Source organism: Castor canadensis, chromosome 2 (genome assembly GCF_047511655.1).
Source record: "Castor canadensis chromosome 2, mCasCan1.hap1v2, whole genome shotgun sequence".
NCBI lineage: Eukaryota > Metazoa > Chordata > Mammalia > Rodentia > Castoridae > Castor > Castor canadensis.
Genome location: NC_133387.1, coordinates 143,425,648 through 143,446,121, shown reverse-complemented (window position 1 = coordinate 143,446,121; position 20,474 = coordinate 143,425,648). Strand labels below are relative to the sequence as shown.

Genomic DNA, 20,474 nt, shown 5'->3' with positions numbered 1-20,474 from the left:
CAGTTTCTAAAACAATACAAGTGCTTAAGCCCTACTGTCAGAACTGCTGAATTAATTTGTCTACAGTAGGGTACTGGTATCTATATTTTTACAGAGGTCCTTAGGTGACCCCTAAAATGCAGACATGGTTAAAAGTCTGTTTTAAAGCAAGGCTTTTCAAACTTGAATGTACATTGAAATTTCCTAGAGAATTTATTAAAATGCTAGTTCTTATTCTCATGAAATGAGAATTCAGGTAGTGTATGAATTACCCAGGTGCTAGGTACTTTGGATAATAAGGGATTTAGGTATTGAGAAATAAACAAGTCTCTAGGGAGAGACAAACCACTTTTGCCCCTTTGGTGGTAAGAGGAAATAGAGCCAGAACACGGCAAAACATGTAGTCATTTTGTGGAGGGGGGTACTCTTAATGTTAACACATTTAAGCAAAGTCAAACTACATTATACTTTGATTACATTTTTTTGTAGTTACTTTGTTTTCTATTTTTCTATTTGTGTTATGCATTTGGTTTCTGGACAGAATAAAAGCTACAAAAATATTTGTTTTTATTCTCAGAACATTTAAAAATAGAGTACAGTTCCTAAATTTTGGAGGGAGAGATATATTTGGTCTTGATGGCACATTTAGCTTTTAGAAATAGAAATACACTCATGATTAATTTTAGATGAAGCCCTTTTTAGTTGAATTGCTATAGCAATTTCCTCATGTATCCAAATAAAATTCCCAGGCATTTTGAACAGTGCCATTTATGGCCGTCACTATCCAACCTCACAACTCTAAAATGCTAAGGAAGGAACAGAACTTGAAAATTACAATGGTCTAATCTCAAAGGACAGTGGGTATAATATATTAGAGAGAGTGAACCCTATTGGGAATTATACATAAAATAAGATAGAGAAATATTTTTAAACTGATTATAGAGCATGTCTCTTCTTTCTCCTCATTACTTTTTCTTTCTCTTTCATTTTTTCCTTTCTTCCTTTCTTTTTTCTTTCTTTTGAAGAACACAAATAAGAATAACTCCAGAATTATGCATAGTGGTTATTTTGGGATTAATAAAATTAGTTGATAAGATTCAAGCTGGAAATGGGTCAAAACATTATATTATTTCCTGTTAAATTCCTTAGAAAAGCACATTTTAGTCACTGACACCTACTAAAAGCAACCGAAAAGCTTAAATGAGACTCCCAAGGGTGTTCATTCTCTATTGACAAGTCATTCCCTATTTTAAAGAACAAAATGAAAATAAGAACAGGTACAGCATTTTGATTTTTGGAGAAAAAAGTCTATCTTGCACCTTGGGGTCTGGGTACTGACCAGGCTGGTTGTGACTCTTTGTAGTTACAATACACACAGAAATAAAAAAGCAGATCAGCCTGGGCTGCCCACAACATTACTCTTCTTTTACAACTGCAGTTTAAAAAGAGCTGCTGGGAAACATGAGTGAGAATCTGAGCTCTTAACCAGTACAATCTTCTATCTTGTAGAGTGAAGCCATTTTTTTTTTTTTATTTTGTAACTATGAAGATGGCAGACCCTTATGTTAAAGACAGTGGCTGGCTGGTCAAGTCAACTGTGTGTATCAGAAAGTGGCAGAATATAGAAGTAAGGGGCAACCTCAATCTGGGCCATAATAAAGTAGCTGTTCATCTGTGGTCAGAGAGCGCCACGAAAGACCTTGAATTCCTTCATTTTATTTTGCAGAAAGCCGTCGGACAGCTTTGCATCATCTAGCCCTATCAATCAAGGACCTCAACCGCTGTTCAGTGCTGAAAGCTTTCCTGTTTGGCTCTGTTTTTTCACAGACAGCTCAATAACTTGTCTCTGGAGCTGTGATAAATGTGCCACGTGCTTCTAAACTATGTTTTTAACATGGGACTGCATTTCAACTTGTAATGCTTGTGACTAATTGCATGTATCAAAGGCTTTTTATTTATTTTAATGATTATCCAACAGGCTTATCATTTCTGTTTCTTACTTCTCTTCATAAAGTGGTTTAATTTTAAAGTTTCATACAGCAGACTGTCAACTAACTTCTAATGTAGCAGCTTTGCTCAATGAATGAACTGTCAAGTTAAGAGAACAAAATTGGCATACTGTAGTATATAACCAGAGCAAGTACAAATTCCTAATGATTTTCTTTTCTCTTTTTGTGTTCACCACACATCAGCCATAGTTTTAAACATCAACTTTTTGGCTGCCTACTGTGGTTGTCGGAAGGGAAATTTCCTAGTGTTTTTGTGCTCTTGTGTAAGAACAGCAGTCAGGATCACAAAACCTTCTTATTTGGTCACAATTGCTAGTTTCTGCTAAAGAGGCCAAGAATAGAGCTATTATAGTCAATGAATAACTTCTCACTTTGAAAGAAGGTGATTCTTTCAGATCAGGTTGAAGGTCAATGACAGGGCAAGGAAAGGAAGCTCATATTGCAGCTGTCTGCAAATGAGCTTTACCTACAGATACTGTAAGGAAAAATCTACTGGGGAGGCTGATCTTCATGTAATCTTTAAAAATGTATTTAAAAAAAAAGAAAAACCTACATGCTTTTTCATAAATTTCCTTTGTACTTAAAAAAAGACTTATACATCTATTATCATTAAAGGTTGTTCATATAAAGGATGAAGACTTTTCTGGTCCACGGCCAAAAGGAAAAGGAATACTGTGACACTAGCAAAGTCAATGTCTTTCAGTCCTAAAATAAAAAGTGCTTACACACTCAAGCTCAGAAATATATTAGCAAGTTGTAAGGAAATAACCATTTAAGGTCACTATTGGTTAGGTTATATTTCTGTGAACTAAGCATGTGCGCTTGAGATTCTAACACTCTAAGAATGTGGATTTCAATTAAAATTATATAAATCTTAAGTATGCAAGTGGAGTAGGATAAGAAGTAAAATGTCCAATTTTTTGAAAGGTCAAAAATAAAGTTCCATTAAGAGTCTTTTATTCCAATGCTATATGTTGATTCAATGTAAAAAAAAATCCTATAAAACAAATGAAATCAAAAGGCAGGTGCCATTTACTGCTGTGAATCAGAATTCATCAGCTTCATTCATTGGCTCAATTGTATTGCACATAAAATCAAGAAATGACGTACACAAGGTTTTGAAACACATCATAGGGTCCTCTTTTTATACAGCAACCTAGAGAACAGACTTTAAACTTTTTGAATTTTTAAATTAGGAAATCAATTCAATATTCCATTGAACATTTCTTTCTACAATATTGAATTGCCAAATTTATCATTTTGAGATAATCAAATGATCTTTTCTCCTCCTTTATTCCTAAGCCATTTCCTTAAAGATCAAAGATAAAGGGTAGTACCTATGGAATACTATATGATGAGGTTTCAATTGTCTAATGAAATTTGATACAAAACATTTACTTTAGAAACATTTTTTTCAGTATTTGCTCTTGATTTTATGTATCAGTGCTACGTTATCCTATCCTAATTTTGTGTGGTTGAACAGTTGAAACCTACTTGAGCAATCCAAGAAAACTGCTAGGTGTTAAGAAGAGATAATGTAAAATTAAATATGTCATGGATAATGTTTAAAATGTGGACAATTAAGGATATACTGTTATAATATAATTGTCATTGAGATAAGATAAAACATTAAAATTAATATCAGAGTCATAAATTCTGATTATGGAATTAGCTATAGACTCTTGGATGTATTTATAGTAGAAGTAGAGCTGTGTCATTCAGGATCTGTGGGAAGACAGAGGATTGAACCCTTTCTCTGAGCTCTGTCTCACTTCTTCATGGCCCTACCATTGTTACTATTTCCACATCAACAAGGAAAGAAGTCCTTTACACCCACTATTCACTATAATCCAGAAACAGCAGGGAAAATACTGGAAGCATTTTCTTTCTTTAACATCATACACCAAGGTTTTCTCTTTGTTGAAGCTAATTGCAGCAAAAGTAATGAGCTGCTTTTTCTAATGCATTCAGTGGACACCATTAGGGCTCTGTTTCTTTATTTTTGTGACCTATTTTTGTGACAGCAGATAGAAGGAGGAAGAGCATCTGTTGCTTCCCTCCCTACCTTTTTCACTACAGAGGAAGTCCAAGAGACTGGTCCCTCCTGGAGGAGAGTTCCATTGACTGGCTCCAATACTGATTCATTGAGGAGTCTCCCACTAAGTGTGGATTCAGCAAGAAAGGCTGCCACCATGCATTAATGATCCCTACCATGAGCAAGGGATGAGAACTTGTGAAGGAAGAAATGAGGGAGTAGGCACTTGACAAGTTGGTAGATGCTAAAGAAGGTCACTATTGCTTTGGTTATATTTCTGTGTAGAAATGTACATTTATATGTGTTCAAAATAGTGTTTTCATTGGATATAAACTAATGCTTGAGTCCTAGCTGTACTACCTGTGTCATCTTGGTTAGCCTCCTTGAGCTTCAGGTTTTAAATACAAGATAGTAATAATTATATAAGAAATTAATATACATAAAATAGTTTTTGAATTATAATACTGCTGTACAAATATTGAGTACTTTTAAATTACCCCAGGCTTGCAACAGCTTTGGAGATTATCTAGCAGCATCCCCTTCACTTAAAGGTAAAGAAATTGGATCTCAGGGTGGCCACTGATCACTTTCTCATCAGACTTATGGACTCATCTCTCTTGACCTTAGCACAGCTCTCATTCCACAAGATTATAAAAGGTGCCATAGTAAGCTGCTTCTTCAATCCTAGCTTTTGGCAGACTTTGCTGATCAAGACATTGTTTCTTGCTGGGTCTGACTACAATATTGTGGATATCCTGAACTTACCTTTCTAAGCATTTGGTATCATCTTCTGTTTAGATGCAGATATTGAGATGAAATTCTTAGCCATCTTAATGACTGCAGGTCCTTATGCTCACAGCAAAATATGTTGACACATACTATTCCCTACTTTCTGTGTGTTTATTATATCATACTAAAGCTAGCAGTTAAATTGTTTCTCTAAGATAAACTGAAAGTTCAGGAAAATATAATAAATGATGCACACAACATTCTTCCCCTACTTAGAAAACAAATAATAACATCCAGTCCTTAGAAAACTTAGTGTAATGGTACTGTAATTGTTCATTTGTCCTGACTGTACTAACACTGCCTCTTGGCATCTAAGCTCTCTCAGTAGCCTGATAATACTAAAGTGAATTACCTTGTAAAGTATAGTTTGTTACTCTGGCTAAGTTCATCTTGGCAACATCCATTATTTAATTGCTGAAGTCAAATTTCTACTGTCAATAAACCTTTTATTCTTTTTTTATCTGTTCAGAGCAAAATGCCTCTTTATTGTTGCTCTATTAACCTGAATGCTTTGTTCAGGTTATTATATGTGTAATGTATGTATTGTATTGTAAGTGTAATGTGTATTACATGACATTACTGAGTGTGTGACTTTTCTATATGTGCTGAGAATGCTTTATACCAAGAATATACATTTTTGTAAAGTCCATCTTCACCCTGCTTTGAGCCAGGTTACAGAATACCTGTAATAGCAGTCTATTTTTTGTCTTAGATGACTTGATAAGCCTACTATAATGGATTTAATCCACTCAAGATAGTGTATTTTGAATCATCAAAAAGGCCTCTTCATGGTTTCCCAATGCAATTGTATTTATTCTTTGAACTTTTATCATTCTAGGCAGTTTACTAGGCTGGGTTCACCAGATAATTGCCAGCTCGGTGCCAAGTCAGCCTTTTTCACATGGATGATTTGGGTGATATGGGTGACAGTTGATAAGTCAGTTCCATCCATCCATGTACAGGAACACTGCTGAATGTCACCCTGCTGATTTCCAGACCCTAGTATAGGCAATCTTCTAGAAATACTTCTGTGAATTCTGTGAAGGAACAGATTAGGAAAAAGAAAGGACTTTAGTGCAACATAAGGAAAACTAAACAAGGAGTGGAACATGAATCCTTAGTTCTAAAACCAATGTGCTAACTTATGCTTCTTTCTTTTGCTGAAGAGTTTAAATAGTCCTCATCATCATAACCCATATCACAATGCTCGATCTCATTATTTAGCTGCTGGTAAAATGTTTCCTCCAAGTGATGGGTATTACAAGTTCCTCACTTCTGATTTCCTCTTCAGCATGCCTCAATTAAATCTTTGCATTGGCAAAAGGAAAACATTTTCATTTGTTTTCTTCATGAAAAACATGATGGAACACATTTACATCTAGACATTTTCTCACCAAAAGAAAAGGGGTTTAAATGTTTACTTTCTCTTTTGAAACAATCCAGTAGAATAGAAAATATCGAATAATAATGTAGAAATACATGTAAAATAAGGCCTTGGGTTATTTTATTATTTGTTGAAGAAAATTTCCATATTCCTTTTGTCTTTGCTTAATTTATAAAATAAAAATAGCACCATTTCCTCTGAAAGAGTACTATAGAACCATTAAGTGTTGGGTGTGAAACCCTTTGTCCTCTTTGCTAAGTAATAGTTCAGTGAAGGGCTGAGAAGCATTTTTTATTGCAAACTATAGACCAAGCAAAATAATCAAGTAGGGACTAATTGTGAAAGAAATAAATGAAACCTTATTTTAGTTAAATTTTATATGGGTGGAATTAATTAAATTTTACAGAGTAGAAGAATAAAAAAACAAAATTTAAAACATTGGCTGGTTTGTTATTCTAACAAGAATCAGAAAAGTACAGAAAATACCACCAATAAGAAATATGTTTCTTCTTGCATGAAATAAAAGGGATAAAAGTGGGAAATGGGCAAGTGAGCCAAAAGGGAAAAACTGAAATATATCCAAAAAAACCCCACAAGAGATGACAATGTTATGCATGATTAAACTAACTTATGACATTTTGATATATTGTGGCTAAAACCCTTCAATTACACATTGTCTTTTCCTAGTAATAGGAATAAATTAGGAATTATCTTTGATCTGCCTTATTGCCTAGATGAAATTAAGTCAAAGGCCAGAATTCCTCCTGCTCTGGTCACTTAGTTTGGAATTCTTTCCACTGGTCTTTATTGCTGAATTAAAGTTTACCTACACAATCATTCAGCCATGTTGACGAGTTCTGTTTTGCAATTCTGCCAGAAAAAAACAAATATAAAGATTGCCTTGATAAGCTGGTTTGGTTTTGTTTTGCTTTTGAGTAAGTGGATTGGACCATTTGCCTTCCTGTTCCCACCCCTCAAATATGGTTCATTTGGAGTATATCTTCAGATGAGCATTATAAAAGAAAGAAGAACTTCAGGAAAAGATAGATTTTATTCAAGATGTGCCTGCTTCTAGTGGCAGTTGTATACTACTGGATAACTAGGGTTGTAAAAGTATTTTGTAAGTACAGAGAAATCTGTGTGCATCCAGCATGTTCCTTCTTATGTGTATTTTCTTAGATGAGATATGGTCAAAACAATCTTGTTCAGAGAGAAGAAAATATAGCCAAACTGGTTTGAAACAAGTTGAGTCTATGACAGCAGGTTTTGTTCTTGTAGGACTTTCTCTCCTCTCTCTCTCTCTCTCTCTCTCTCTCTCTCTCTCTCTCTCTTTCTGTCTCTCTTCCTCTCTTACCTCTGTCTGCATCTTTCTTTCCTGTTTGTTCTTCCCTTTGTGTCTGACTCTGTATTGAGGTCTGCATGGATCTGCTCTGCCTTTCTCCTCTATAGAAGGTGTGTACATTTCCTAATCTATACCCAGTTTCCTTCCTCTTCTGGCACTCATGTCCTTTTTGTCCTAAATGGTTTCACATTGTAGAAAGGGGAAGGGAGCACTCAGAACCTAGTAATGAAAGGTATCTTGTACTAGCTATCAGAGTTGTTACCTATGTATCTCAGATCAACCCCTCCACATCATTTTCCTCAGCTCCAACGTGGAGATACTAATATGTGCATCATATCCTGTGAAAGGAGCCACAGCAGCAGCTCATGAGGGCCAATTGCAAGTATCTCTTCCTGTATTCAGGGACATCACTTTAGTAACTTGAAATTGGTTGTGGTGGGAGAATTCTCACCATGAAAATTAGCAAATAGTACAAATCATGGGTTTTGCTCATTTGCTTGCTTTTCTTAAAAGTGTATTGTTAAGCATTTATCAGGATAGAACTGAATATATTCTACATGAGGTTGTAGTGAGGCTAAAATAAAAAGAAATGTGAAGTGTTTGAATGTAACAAAAAAGTACTCCACAGTACCTTAAGGTATTATTTTATTTTCTGCAAGCTTATAAACTAATTTATTCTCTTACATCACAATTCAGCTGGAGTATAGCAGTAGTAGTCCATATTGCTAATTAGAATGTAATCTCACCTTAAATCTAGGTCAAGTGGTTTTACTCTGGCAAATTTTTGGCTATAAAAAAGTAAAGTATGCACAAGGCAAAATATTTTCACATAACACAATAATGTTTTCCAGGACACTGTACATCTAAAGTGTTCAATATGTATTTGTTCAATTGAATCAGGTTGAATAAGTTCGAAGACAATTAAACAACTAGGTTTGGGTGCCATTTTGTCTTTCTAGATTGGGCAAATATGGAGAATTATGTGACTATGTGGTGGGGATTTCTGCAGATCTTCCATTGTGAGTTTTCTTTTCTTTTCCAACTACGGCAAACATACATTGGATCCAAACACTCCCTACACATCTGTGGTATTCAAGAGAAGACAAGGGGCCCTCTGCAAAATTCAACAATTGATAAGAATTTAATATGAAAAGTGAAAAAGAATAATTTCATATTCAATTGAAAGCTGACAGGAGACCTAGCAAGGTAAAATTTAATTGGCTACACTGGAATTTGTCCAGGCTCCTGACACTTTTTATTTAGAAGAACACCAAGTAAACACAAACCAGGTGCACTGTACATGTTATTAATCAATGGTGTCAAAATGAAACATATTATGGGATATTTGCTAAAAGAATATAAACCTTTACCAAGTTGACTATATAATGGATCTTTTCCAAAAACAATGTGAACATTTAAAATATCAAAATTGTAAAGATGGGTCATTAATTTCAAACCATCCCATATCTCTGTTTTCATTTTTACTGAAAACTATATAAGTTCTAGATTAGATTACTGTTATTCAAATAAATATTGAAGCTAATTATTATATCATAGATAGCCTTATAGCTTAACACCATATCATCAAAATCCCTTATCTAAATAGAAGAACCGTTTGCTGTACAATAAAGGGCAAGAGTCACATCTTTAGAGGTAAGTAGGCTCAGTCCTATGTTTACGAAAATTCTCATGAAATCATCTTGCTAATAACATGAATGAAATATATACAGCAAAAGGGACTAGTTTTTGGTAGTGCTAAAATAATGAAGGAAATCAGCATTGGAAGAAAAACCTTAGCCAGTGTTTCAGTTTTTACTACACTTAATGTGAATTTAATGGAAACATGAGAAAACAGGAAAGACAAAAGAGTCTCCTTAAAAGCAACAATAGAAATATTTCTATAACTATAACTATCTCTTCACCTAACAGCTTTAAGAACCTTTTCTCTCTTGAGCTGCATCACACTGAAATACTGCAGCACCTAGACCTGGGCTGAAGCAGCTCATTATCTCAGTGTGCCATCAGCATCTGGTGAAAGAGGAAACACTCACCCTGCCAGATTTGGGTCAGGAGGTCAACAGGTCTCATTTATTATTCAAAATTGCTGCCTGACCTTTTATCTGCTAGGTCAAAGGACGATGTATTCTAGTTGGTTGAATTTTTTAATGATGAAGCTACTATCTTACCAGATAATAAAATTACTTCTCCCCTCTACTGGGGCATGATTTTTTTTCTCCTTCCTTATGTAGAAACGTAGTACTCTGACTCATTGACTGTGAAAAGAGAACTCTTAAAGAAAGCCATTAGTTTTTAATCTTGCTTTTTTTCATAAGATTTCTCAAGATTTAAATTATATTGACTATTGACAGTAGTTGAAGTCCTTTTCTTCACTGTGTTTTGAACCTTTCAACCCCCATTGGAGGTTGTGCCACTTCCTATAGAACTTCTATACTACACAGATACCAGTCCAGTCCATGCCAACTTCCTCTGAGCATGAATGGTCATAGGGCTTCAAAGCAAAAAGCAGTGAAATCAAATGGCATTAGATTTTTTTCTGGTTAATATTTGCTTCAGGAACAAAAACAAGTAACAAATGTGTAACATATCTTTCAACTCTGGATGTTTGGGAGTGTTCTGTTCTTTTACAGAACTACAGATTTTTTTCATTACCATGAAATAGAATTTTCCAGCACTTCACTATTTTCTGTCTCATCTCATAGTGCATAATGAAAAAGAAGCAGTTTAAAACCCACTCCAATAAAGAATGCATTTGAAAATATTCAGACATTTATCCTTTTACTATAAAACTAGCTATAAACATTTAACAAGTAATATTACAGAAGATTGAGACTGCTTCATAGCGGACTGGGTACTGTGCAAGTGCACAATGTTCCTAAATAATGATTTTATCCTTTGTGAAACAAAAAGTCAAAGGTCACTTTGGCCCTGCCCTTGAAGCAGACATATGAGATGTGACCATGTGCTTGGTGACACTGCATATGATGAATAACTTTTACAAGTTGGTAAGCAAACAGCAGAGAATAGATGGCATCCAGGAGCCTAGTGAGGCATTAGTATGCCATACAGCTGAAGTTACACCTCTAAACTTGAATATATAGCTCTGTCACCAATATGAAATTATCTGATATTGACTCTGTATCCTTTTGTATTTACACATAGTAGTACACTTACACAGAGGGAGATGTAGAATAATTCATTTGGAGCTAGTCTAATAATGTCAGGTGACACTTAAAAGGAACTCCAGACAACCACACTTCTGTCTTTTCTCTGAATATGTCAGCAGCAGATGGCCAAGTGGTCACTTTGCTCCCTTCCTTCCCCACCCTGATCTTGCAGGACCATTACACTAAATGGACCAACTGTCAGACAGCATCAGAAGCTTCCTGCCAGGCAGATTGGCCACATGTATTTGCACATGTGTGTGTGTGTGTGTGTGTGTGTGTGTGTGTGTATTCTAAGTCTTCTTCTATATCTGAATTGTTAACCCTACATCTATTTCACTAACCCCTTCATTGATACCTCTCATTGGGTTAGCAGAATTCTCTTTAAGATTGGTCCCTGATTTTTTGGTCTAGAACATTTTCTGTTTGAATCTTAAATTAATTGTTTTATACAGTGACTCTGATTCATCAGTGGGACTCTGATTTTGTATTTGATTTGTACATAGCAATAGGATTACACTTGCATAAGGAATCATATTTCCAGTTTATTTATGGGCACACAAAATACGTGAGTAAGGGCTGTATGACTTTATCTCTTTTCTTACCTCTTTGTTACATGTACAGTTGCTAAAAGATACTTTTCCCAGAGAAGGAGCTGCAAGGAGAAAGGTAGAGGGTAGATTTGATTAAATTTAATAATCAGAATGATCTTTAAGTATCTAAATCTGAACATGCTATTGCATGCACAAATTATTTTGATGTCTTCTCATGGAATGCAAAATACAATACGAAATCCTTAATGAGTTCTATTGGGCTTGTGGTTTGATCTCTCGACCTTCCCAACTTCATTTTCTGCCTATCATTTCTCCAGTTTCAGTGCTCCAGTCTTGCTGGCTTTCTTCCAATCTCCAGATCACACCAAGCTCCTTCTTACCTTAGAATTTTCACAAACCTGTGTAAGTGGTGCCCATTCAACCTGTGGCTTTTCCCATCACATATTCTTCACCCGATTTCTACCCATATGTCAGTTCCTAATTTAAAGGCAACTTCCTTAGAGAGGTTTTCATTGAACTCCAAGCATCTATGGGCTCACCTCATTGTTCTCATGGTATCCTGTGGCTTTCTTTCTGATCACTTACTTTCAGGTATAACTAGTAATTTTATGATTAATCAGTCATACTTTAAGCTTTATAATTATGGAAAAGCGTGTGTGTTTTGTTTGCCATTCCATATCTAAGACCTGTATTCCAAAACCTGACAGAGATGCTTAATAAACATTCTTTGAATTAATGGTGCTGTCATTTTCTCTTCTCCTTCATCTCTCCCACTTTTAAATGGAGTCCCATTTATTTGAGAAGATAATATGTATACAGAATGTCTCTACAAATTTTCCTAACCATTCTCTATGGACAAACCTAAAATATATAGCTTTTTATCTACTAAACCAGGCTGGTGATTAAGTGGGGCTGTGGAGGGGAAGTTAGAGTAAGTTTTACATTTATTGCTAAATAAATAGAAACAGAGAGAGTCTCATATTATAGCCCCAGAGGTTCTTATAAGTTCTTCATATTACAATAACCACTGTTCTGTGGAAATGGGCTGAGCTGGTAGTTTGATTCACCAACAAGAAATGGTTAAGATCATGGGTCTATAAACCACAGCTCATGGACTAAATCTAGTTTGTCACCTGGTTTTGAAAAAAGTTTTATTGGAAATACAACACACTTTTTCATTCATGAATTGTGTGTGATGACTTTTGTGTTCTAACTGCAGAGTTGAATAGCTATGATAGTTATGATAGACTGCATGGCTGAAAAGTCTGAAGTATTTACCATCTTAACCTTTAAGAAAGGCTGTCTAGTCTCTAGTCAAGACCCCTGAGCCGGGAAGCAGTTGTAGGTTATAGATGTTTCATCATCATATCTGTTTTCTCAACACTTAACACTGTGCTTGCCATTAAGCACTCTTCAAAAAACAATGACTCCATTCAGTTAGACTTAGATTTTTCTGGTTTAATTGAATTTCTGATTTCTGGAGTTTGTATTACCAAGGAAGATACCAGCAATTCACCTGGGAAAGTATATTCAGGAATGAAAAAGAAAGCAAATAACCCCAGATGGGCAAAATAACTCTCAAGAACCTTGGTGCCTTGAGTTTAGGTACTTGAATTTGGCTACATTTTACAGAATTATGTATAAGACTAAGACAAAATTCTAGACAATCAATCACCTTTGATCTATTATAAAACTATAGCCTAAGCAACCTTAGGTATAATACTTCATCTGTGTATTGGTTTACTTAACCATTAATATGCTTTGATTAAAAATTACTTCCCTTTGCCAGTCTATGTCCTTTATCCACTAGGAAAAACTTTTTGAATTAGCTTATTTTTGAAGCTGGTTTCCATTTTACAGCCTTAGGATGTATTGTGTGTGTGAATATAATTACCTTGAGTAAATTCTCTCAATAATAAAGGGAAAAAATGCACCTACTAGGAAGGGTTGCTTTAACGATAAAGTATACAACATATGTCAAGTGTATAGATGTCAACTACAAAAATTCCTGAAAAATGTGTAACCAATTTTTAAACAGTTCTAGAAATAGTCAAATGTCCCATCTTCATGTTCCAAAATCACTTTGTATGAACCCAGATTGACAGTAATTTCACGTGATTATAATTACTTTTTCAATGTTTCTCATCTGTTACATCATAAATTCTGTGAGAGCACCAGCCATGTCTGTTTTTTAATTTGTTGCATCCTCCCTGCACCACTTTGGATAGTACCTGATGTGCTAATGTACTAGGATCTTTTATATATATATATATATATATATATATATATATATATATATATATATATGAATAAGGTGTTAAAAGAAGCAAAAACTCCTAAGAAGAAATAAAGTAAAATTGTCTGTACTTAACTGCTTCAGATCGTTCTTACCTGGATATTTGTTTTCTTTATACACAGGGCACAGCTGTTGGTTCTCTTTCCTCTTTAAATTTTCCTAAGTTCTTTCTAGGGCTTCTTGGTTGTCATCATCAGCCTTGTATGCATTATTATTAGGAAGATGAACCAAAAAATGTGAGCAAAGATGCTAATCTCTCTATTGACTCTGAGTTCTAGAAGTGTCTTCTCCTGTAAGTTCTTATACCTAAATAAGCCCCTTCTAGCAATGGATTCTTCCATTTTTAAGTGCTCAGAACTTGAGTTTTTCAATTTCATAATTACGTATAACCTACCCAAATATACATGATGCTTTACCATCAAGTTATACCTTTTTTCCCTCAAAAATCACAGATCATGACATGGTCAGAAAAATCATTGCCATTCATTCCAGATAGTTCACTCAGCTTTTACTTTTTAACCTCACTCCAATTCCCATTGCCTTTATAAATTAGTAAATGGAGCTTATCAAAGATTAATGCCTTGCTTTCTCCTTCTGGTGACTAAGTCTCTTTCCTCAAAATCACTTTCTTTGAAGTCAGCTGAAAGTCTGCACATGGTCCAGATGCATGACAGGAATTCTAAGTACACTATGATGGAAACTAACCATGCTACATCTTTGCACTCATGATCTCCCAGCAGGCCTGCTCTGCTTACTCTCCAGGAAAAAAGGTGACAAGGCGATTTCTCCTCAATTTAGGAAGACTTCCCTATGAAATTTACCTTAGCACAGAGGTATTTATAAGGAAAGTCTGGAATATTGTTCAGTGCTACCATATACTACTTTATTGAAAGTAAGGAAAATTTAAGTAGGTGATTATCAAAGCCTAGCTCTGAGTTACTATATCAACCGAGTTGATGAATATCCTACAAGCATTTTCATACTTGTTATTTTTCACTGGCTAAGTGGCCTCACATTCAGTACAGACTTATACAGCAGAAAATTCCAAGTAGTCAATTACAAAGAAGTCAGAGCTTATCATATCATCCTTTGGAAATCAGTGACATTTCTCTTCTTTGCTGTTCATCATCCATTGTTGCCATGTGAGCACTTCAGTTGTCTTTTGTGTATTCCTGCAGAGACAATAAATTACTTTTTCCACCCACTTCAGTTGCGATAAGCATGCCTGAAGCACCTACCACCGATCAATTCTTCTATCATTACCACTGTGTGACTAAGAGGCGGGCAGGTGCCTTTAGCTCAACCAATCAATTAATCTCTTCTAAGGCTCAGAACTTAAAGATGAATGAATCAAGTGCAGAACCAGTAGATGAAATTCATTTATTCCAGGTGTGTCACTAAAGAAGCCTAATGCTGTGCTTGCTACAAAGAAATTTGGATGTCTCCTATTCTTGTTGCACTATGGTGAACATTCTTCATGTAAAGAGTCAATGCTTAGCCCTTAGAACCACTGAAACCTAAAGAATAGACAGATTTTTCATCACCACCATATTCCCAATACATCATACAGGGCCTGTCATTAAGGAACACTCATGGTTTGTGGAATTAATGGGATTATAACAGTAATACTTCAGTTATTCTGCAATATTAGGGATGAGATACTCATTCATTTCTAACAGAAACCAATTTTAGACTTCTTGATGAAAATACCAACTCATTTAAATTTTGTTTTAAAATGGTATATACACATGTATATTAATTGTTTTTAGTTTTGCTTCATTTTTCCAGAATAATTTTTGCCTTCATTTTAAGTGTTTTTGCAGGTACTTTGTTATAGCAACAGAACACTGACTAACACAGAAAACAATACTACTAAAGAAATGACAAAAACTTGAACTGTCAAGGATACAAATGACCAGTTGATTGCATCTAACACTGGGAACCTCTCAAAGATGGACAGAAACACTCTGCACTAATTTGGGAGTTTTTCTAAAAGTATAAAAATAGCAAATGATGTTTTGAGGATTAAAAATATATGATCCTACTACATACTCATCAACTTGGCCAAATGGAAAAAATGTACTATATTGGCAAAATAATGGGCATGTAAATTAGTCCAACTATTTTGGACAATTGTTTGATAGTATTGAATAAATGTGTCTCCATGTATTGCCTAAGACCTAAAACTTCCACTCCTATATATACAGCCAATGAAAGTGTGTACAACTGTGCACTAAATGACATGAACATTCTTATTCATGGCAGCACTATTTTTTAAATATTCCAGCTATTAAACATCTCTCTGTCCAAACCAATGGAATGAACAAACAGTGCTTATTCATACAGGAGAACATAATGGAGCAATGAGAATAAACTCTTCCTAAAAAGAACAACATAAATGAACCTCACAAATATAATATTGAACAGCAGCTACCTCACACACTTACTTCAAATATCACGTACAAGAGTTTGTGTAACTCTGAAAATTTAAAAGGTAAATTTAACTATTTACCTTAAGGTATGCAAATGAAATCTCTATAACGCTATTTACAAAGGCTTGAATTTATAGAGAACTTGCATTCCAGTGTCAGAAATCAGTGTTATTTGAGACTGAAAGAGGCTATTGTGGAATGGTTGATGGGTGCTGGTAATTTTTATTTTCTTGACCAGTTGTGTGCAGTTGTTAACAAAGATGTCTTCTATCATATATAAAATCACGGAATTATAAATTTCTGTGTATACTAAAGGTGAACAAGTATGTGTTGTTAAAAGTATACAATTATAAGAAAATTTTAACTATACGCAATCCTGGTGGGAAGATTCTGTTTACAAATGATGGAGCCAGAGACATGAAATTTGTACATATATGGAAGAACTAAAAATTCAATTTAAATTTTTTATCTAGCATACACAGATAGTGTCCATCTTTCTACTAATTAATTTGTTATAGTTTTAGCATATGTTAATTAATGGGAATCACTATTTCACTTCATGAATAAATCATATATTGATCATGAGAATCAAACCTTCTTTTACCCATGTCTATCGTACTTCTTACCCCATGCCTGGCATCCTTCCAGCTCCTAGTAATTCCTTTTCTACTTTTAAGTAATCCTTTTTGTTTGTTTGCTTTCACACATATGATTCTGGTCCTTCTGTGTCTGGCTTATTTTGCTTACCATAGTGTCCTCCAGTTCCTTCTGCTCTCCTGCAAATGACAGGGTTTCATTCTTCTTAATGACTGAATAATATCCATATTCATCTGATGATGAGCACTACACTTATTCTATATTTTAGCTATTGTGAATAGTACCATAATAAAAATATCTTACTGACATCTGTTCCTTCATTTATGTATTCACAAGTGGGATAGCTAGAACATAACACATATATATTAATTTTTATCAATTTTCTTATGCAATAGTTATAATTCTGGAGAAAATGAGTGTAGTATATTGATCATGAGTCCTGGTCTAAGGTTTTGCTCCATCTCTAAAACAGAATCTTAATGACATCTCTAAATTTGTTTTTTCTTTAATGTCATGAGTCATAGTAGTAGATTCAGAAAGTTAGGTAATTCAATTACTTGCTCAAAAAGATAAGGTATATCTTGTATTTGTTTAATATTCTTTCTCTTACATACAATATCAGATTGCTTTAGCCTTTTCCTAATAGAAATTTGGGAAATATCTCATTTTTTAAATTGTTATAAATAGAGCATTCTTTGTGATTATATCTTCTAACTGGTTTCTCTTTGCATTTTGAAAGACTATTGATTTATATACCATACTATTTGACTAAGTTATCATTCTACTTACAATGGGTTTTTCATTGATCCTTTACATTTTCTAGGTATATACTTAGGTCTTCCAGTAAAAATAGTTTTACTTCTGCCTTTCTTCTTACTAAGACTCTTATTGTTTTTGTTGGGCTCAATTGCATTTGTGAATACTTCCAACATAATGTTAAGTAGTAGTTAGATGTGGTGGGCACCCTTGTTTATTTTGATGGAAAAGTCAGTGGTGTTTTTAAGCAGGATATTGGTTTTAGAGCTGACATAGTTACACTTTCTCATTCAAAGAAATATACATCAGCCCTGTTTTCTTAAGTACTTTTACATTAATGGGTGTTTGGGTGTTTAATTTTGTCAAATGACTTTTATTTTCCTTCTTCTACTATGGTATTTGTTCATTTCCACTTTTCATCACTGCCAGTTTTTGCAGAAAATTACTTATCTAGCGTAGATTTCCAAATTAATTTGTGTAGATTTCAGCATTATAATCTCTTATGACTTTTAAAGTTTCCTTTCTATTGATAGTGTTCAACCCTCTTTCATTTTATGTACTTGTGAATTTTCCTTTTATTTCTTAATTAGATTTGCTAGTGGTTTGTTGGTTTTATTGATTACTCTGTTAAAAGTATCTTTTGATTTCTTTCTTAATTCTTCTATTTTACTGTTTTCTAAGTTATTGTCATTATTAATCCTTTTCTCTTGGTTTCTTTTGATTTACTTTATTTTTCTTTAGATTTTTGACATGATGAAATCATTTTCTTTTATTAATTAGCTTTTTAATACTATAAGATGCCCTTTCATAACTGAATTAATCATATTAGTTGATGGCACTTACTATGTTTCCATTATTGTAATTATGAAAATGTATTGCAATTTTGTATTGTATTTCCTTTTTGAGCCAAGAATTATTTAATAATGTGATTTGAAATTTCTAGTGGAAACATCTTTTTGGTTTTGGTTGTCTTATTAATTTCTGGTTCTACTGTACTGTGATAAGGAAAATGCTATTTGTGCTAGTTGTATTTCTTACAATATTGTAGAGGGTGAGGCCAATTTTGGTGGATGCTTTATGTGTACCTAAAAACAATGTATGCTTTCTATTGTTGGCATTCAGAGTTTATTAGAGCTACTTTATTGATTTAGTTGTGTAGGTTTTCTATATTATTTGTTAATATTTTGTCTCCATCTTCTGTCTTAGATTGAGACATTAATGCTAAAGTCATCTGTTTTCAGTTTTTGTTTCTCAATGTACTTCCTGTAGTCTCTACTTTATCAAAATGTCTCTATGATTGTATGCAAATATTATAGTCATTGAAAAACCTTCACTGTGGATCGTATCTGTGAATATCATAATATGTTCTTCTTTGTGTCTGTATTTAATGCTCTTTGGTTTTCATTCCATTTCACCATGTTTAGTAATACTTGTAGCCACTGCTTTCTTTTTATTTATTTATACACTATCTATCTTTCTGTTTTTAATGTTTCTAAACTCTTTGTGGTTGGTTTGTCTCTTTTATCCAACATAGTGCTAGATTTTACTTTGGTAGTCAACCTTGCCATCTTTTCTTCTAATAGGTTAATTAAAACTATTAACATTTATTGATAATGTTAACAAGTTTATAAACACAAATGTATGAAGCCATTTTTTTCACTACGTGACCTGTTTTATTTGATCTTCAAAATCGCTCTTTCTCTATGACTTTCATTTGAGAGAGAGCAAGTGAGAGTCATTTAGGAAAGCTGATTTTTTGTTCTGATCTTTACCTTTCTGCTAGAACTTTTATATAATACTTTTTTTCTTGCAGAGTGTTATAAAGACCAATAGCAAGATACTACTTACCTGAAAATCTAAATTTACTTGCTAAGATGTTGCCAACTATCGAGCTTCTGATCCAGTTATTTCAACTGTCTTTACAGAAGGATCAGAACCAAGATCACAATTGATTTTGTAATCTGCTGTGTGTATAGAGCCAAGGGGTAGGGGCAGCCAAAGTACCTGCCCAAACAAGCATCAAACAAAAGACCTGCTTACCTATAAATGAAGTTGGATGTAAAAGTAACCTTAACCCCTTCTTACCTTTAAGAAAAACCCTAAAACTTTTCATAATAAACCAAAATAAACATATTTTTCAATTTAGGATTAGCTAAGATGAATATAAACATTATTCTTCTTCCCCCAAGGTTTATCCTGATGTTGATGTTAAAGGTAAAGAGAATTTTTCAAATCGTTATTATTTGATATGATGCTTTATGGTGCTTTCAACCTTATAAATAAGAAAGAAGGGAGACATCAGTAACAAGCCAGGCACCATTCTGTGTTTTAGTTGTATACTTCATCAAATAACCACCCTTCAGTAATGTTTTTGCCTTTGATAGGGCTGAGCTGGATTGGGTTTTACTTTCAATGTTAGCATTTTTTAAAACCCAAGGTATGAATGGAATTCAGTAAAAAAGGACAGAGATAAAAAGCCATGAATAAGTGACAGTGCAAGGTCTGTCTCAACAGCTGTTCATTTAAGAGGTTATGATATAAATGAATGCATACTCTGAAACTCTATTGTGCACATACTATAATACAATAATTGAAATTTTAAAACCCAGATCACTTCTTTTTTTCATTTCTTTCTTCTCTTTCCTTTCTTTTTCTTTTTTCTCTTCTCTTTTTTCTTCCTTCCTTCTTTCTTTCTTTCTTTCTTTCTTTCTTTCTTTCTCTTTCTACCTCTCTCCCTATCTACCTCTATCCATCTCTCTTTCTCCCTCTCTCCCTACTTACCTCTATCAATGTCTCCTCTCTCTCTCTCTTCTCTCTCTCTCTCTCTCTCTCTCTCTCTCTCTCTCTCAGATTCTCAGATGCTGAGGATCAAACCCAGGGCTTTGTGCCTGCTAGTTCTCTATCACTGCACTATATTCCCTGACTTCAAGCCAACTTATTTATAAGGGTCATTGCTATATTTCATAAGGGTTATCAACATATCATCATGTCTATTCAATTTAATTTTTATTTAATTTATTAGCAAAAAGAAGCAATTTTGAATAACTTACCAATATGATCCCATGTCATCTGGTCAACATTATCAGAAAATGTTTTTGTTTGCTTCCATATTTAGCATT

The 20,474-nt window shown here is 34.1% G+C and overlaps 1 protein-coding gene across 13 annotated transcripts in view; it reads left to right on the top strand.

Annotated features, from left to right (window-relative positions):
* Positions 1-20,474, top strand: part of Wdr72 (WD repeat domain 72) — a 238,977-nt gene that overhangs the window by 187,957 nt on the left and 30,546 nt on the right. Inside the window, exon 20 of one of the 13 annotated variants that reach the window (XM_074065985.1) lies at positions 1,706-13,515. The exons of the other annotated variants lie outside the window; for them this stretch is intronic. Within the exon in view, the coding sequence (XP_073922086.1) occupies positions 1,706-1,735 (30 nt within the window). The 3' untranslated portion in view covers positions 1,736-13,515. Of the gene's footprint in view, positions 1-1,705; positions 13,516-20,474 lie in introns of those variants that run through there. 13 annotated transcript variants of the gene reach the window in all.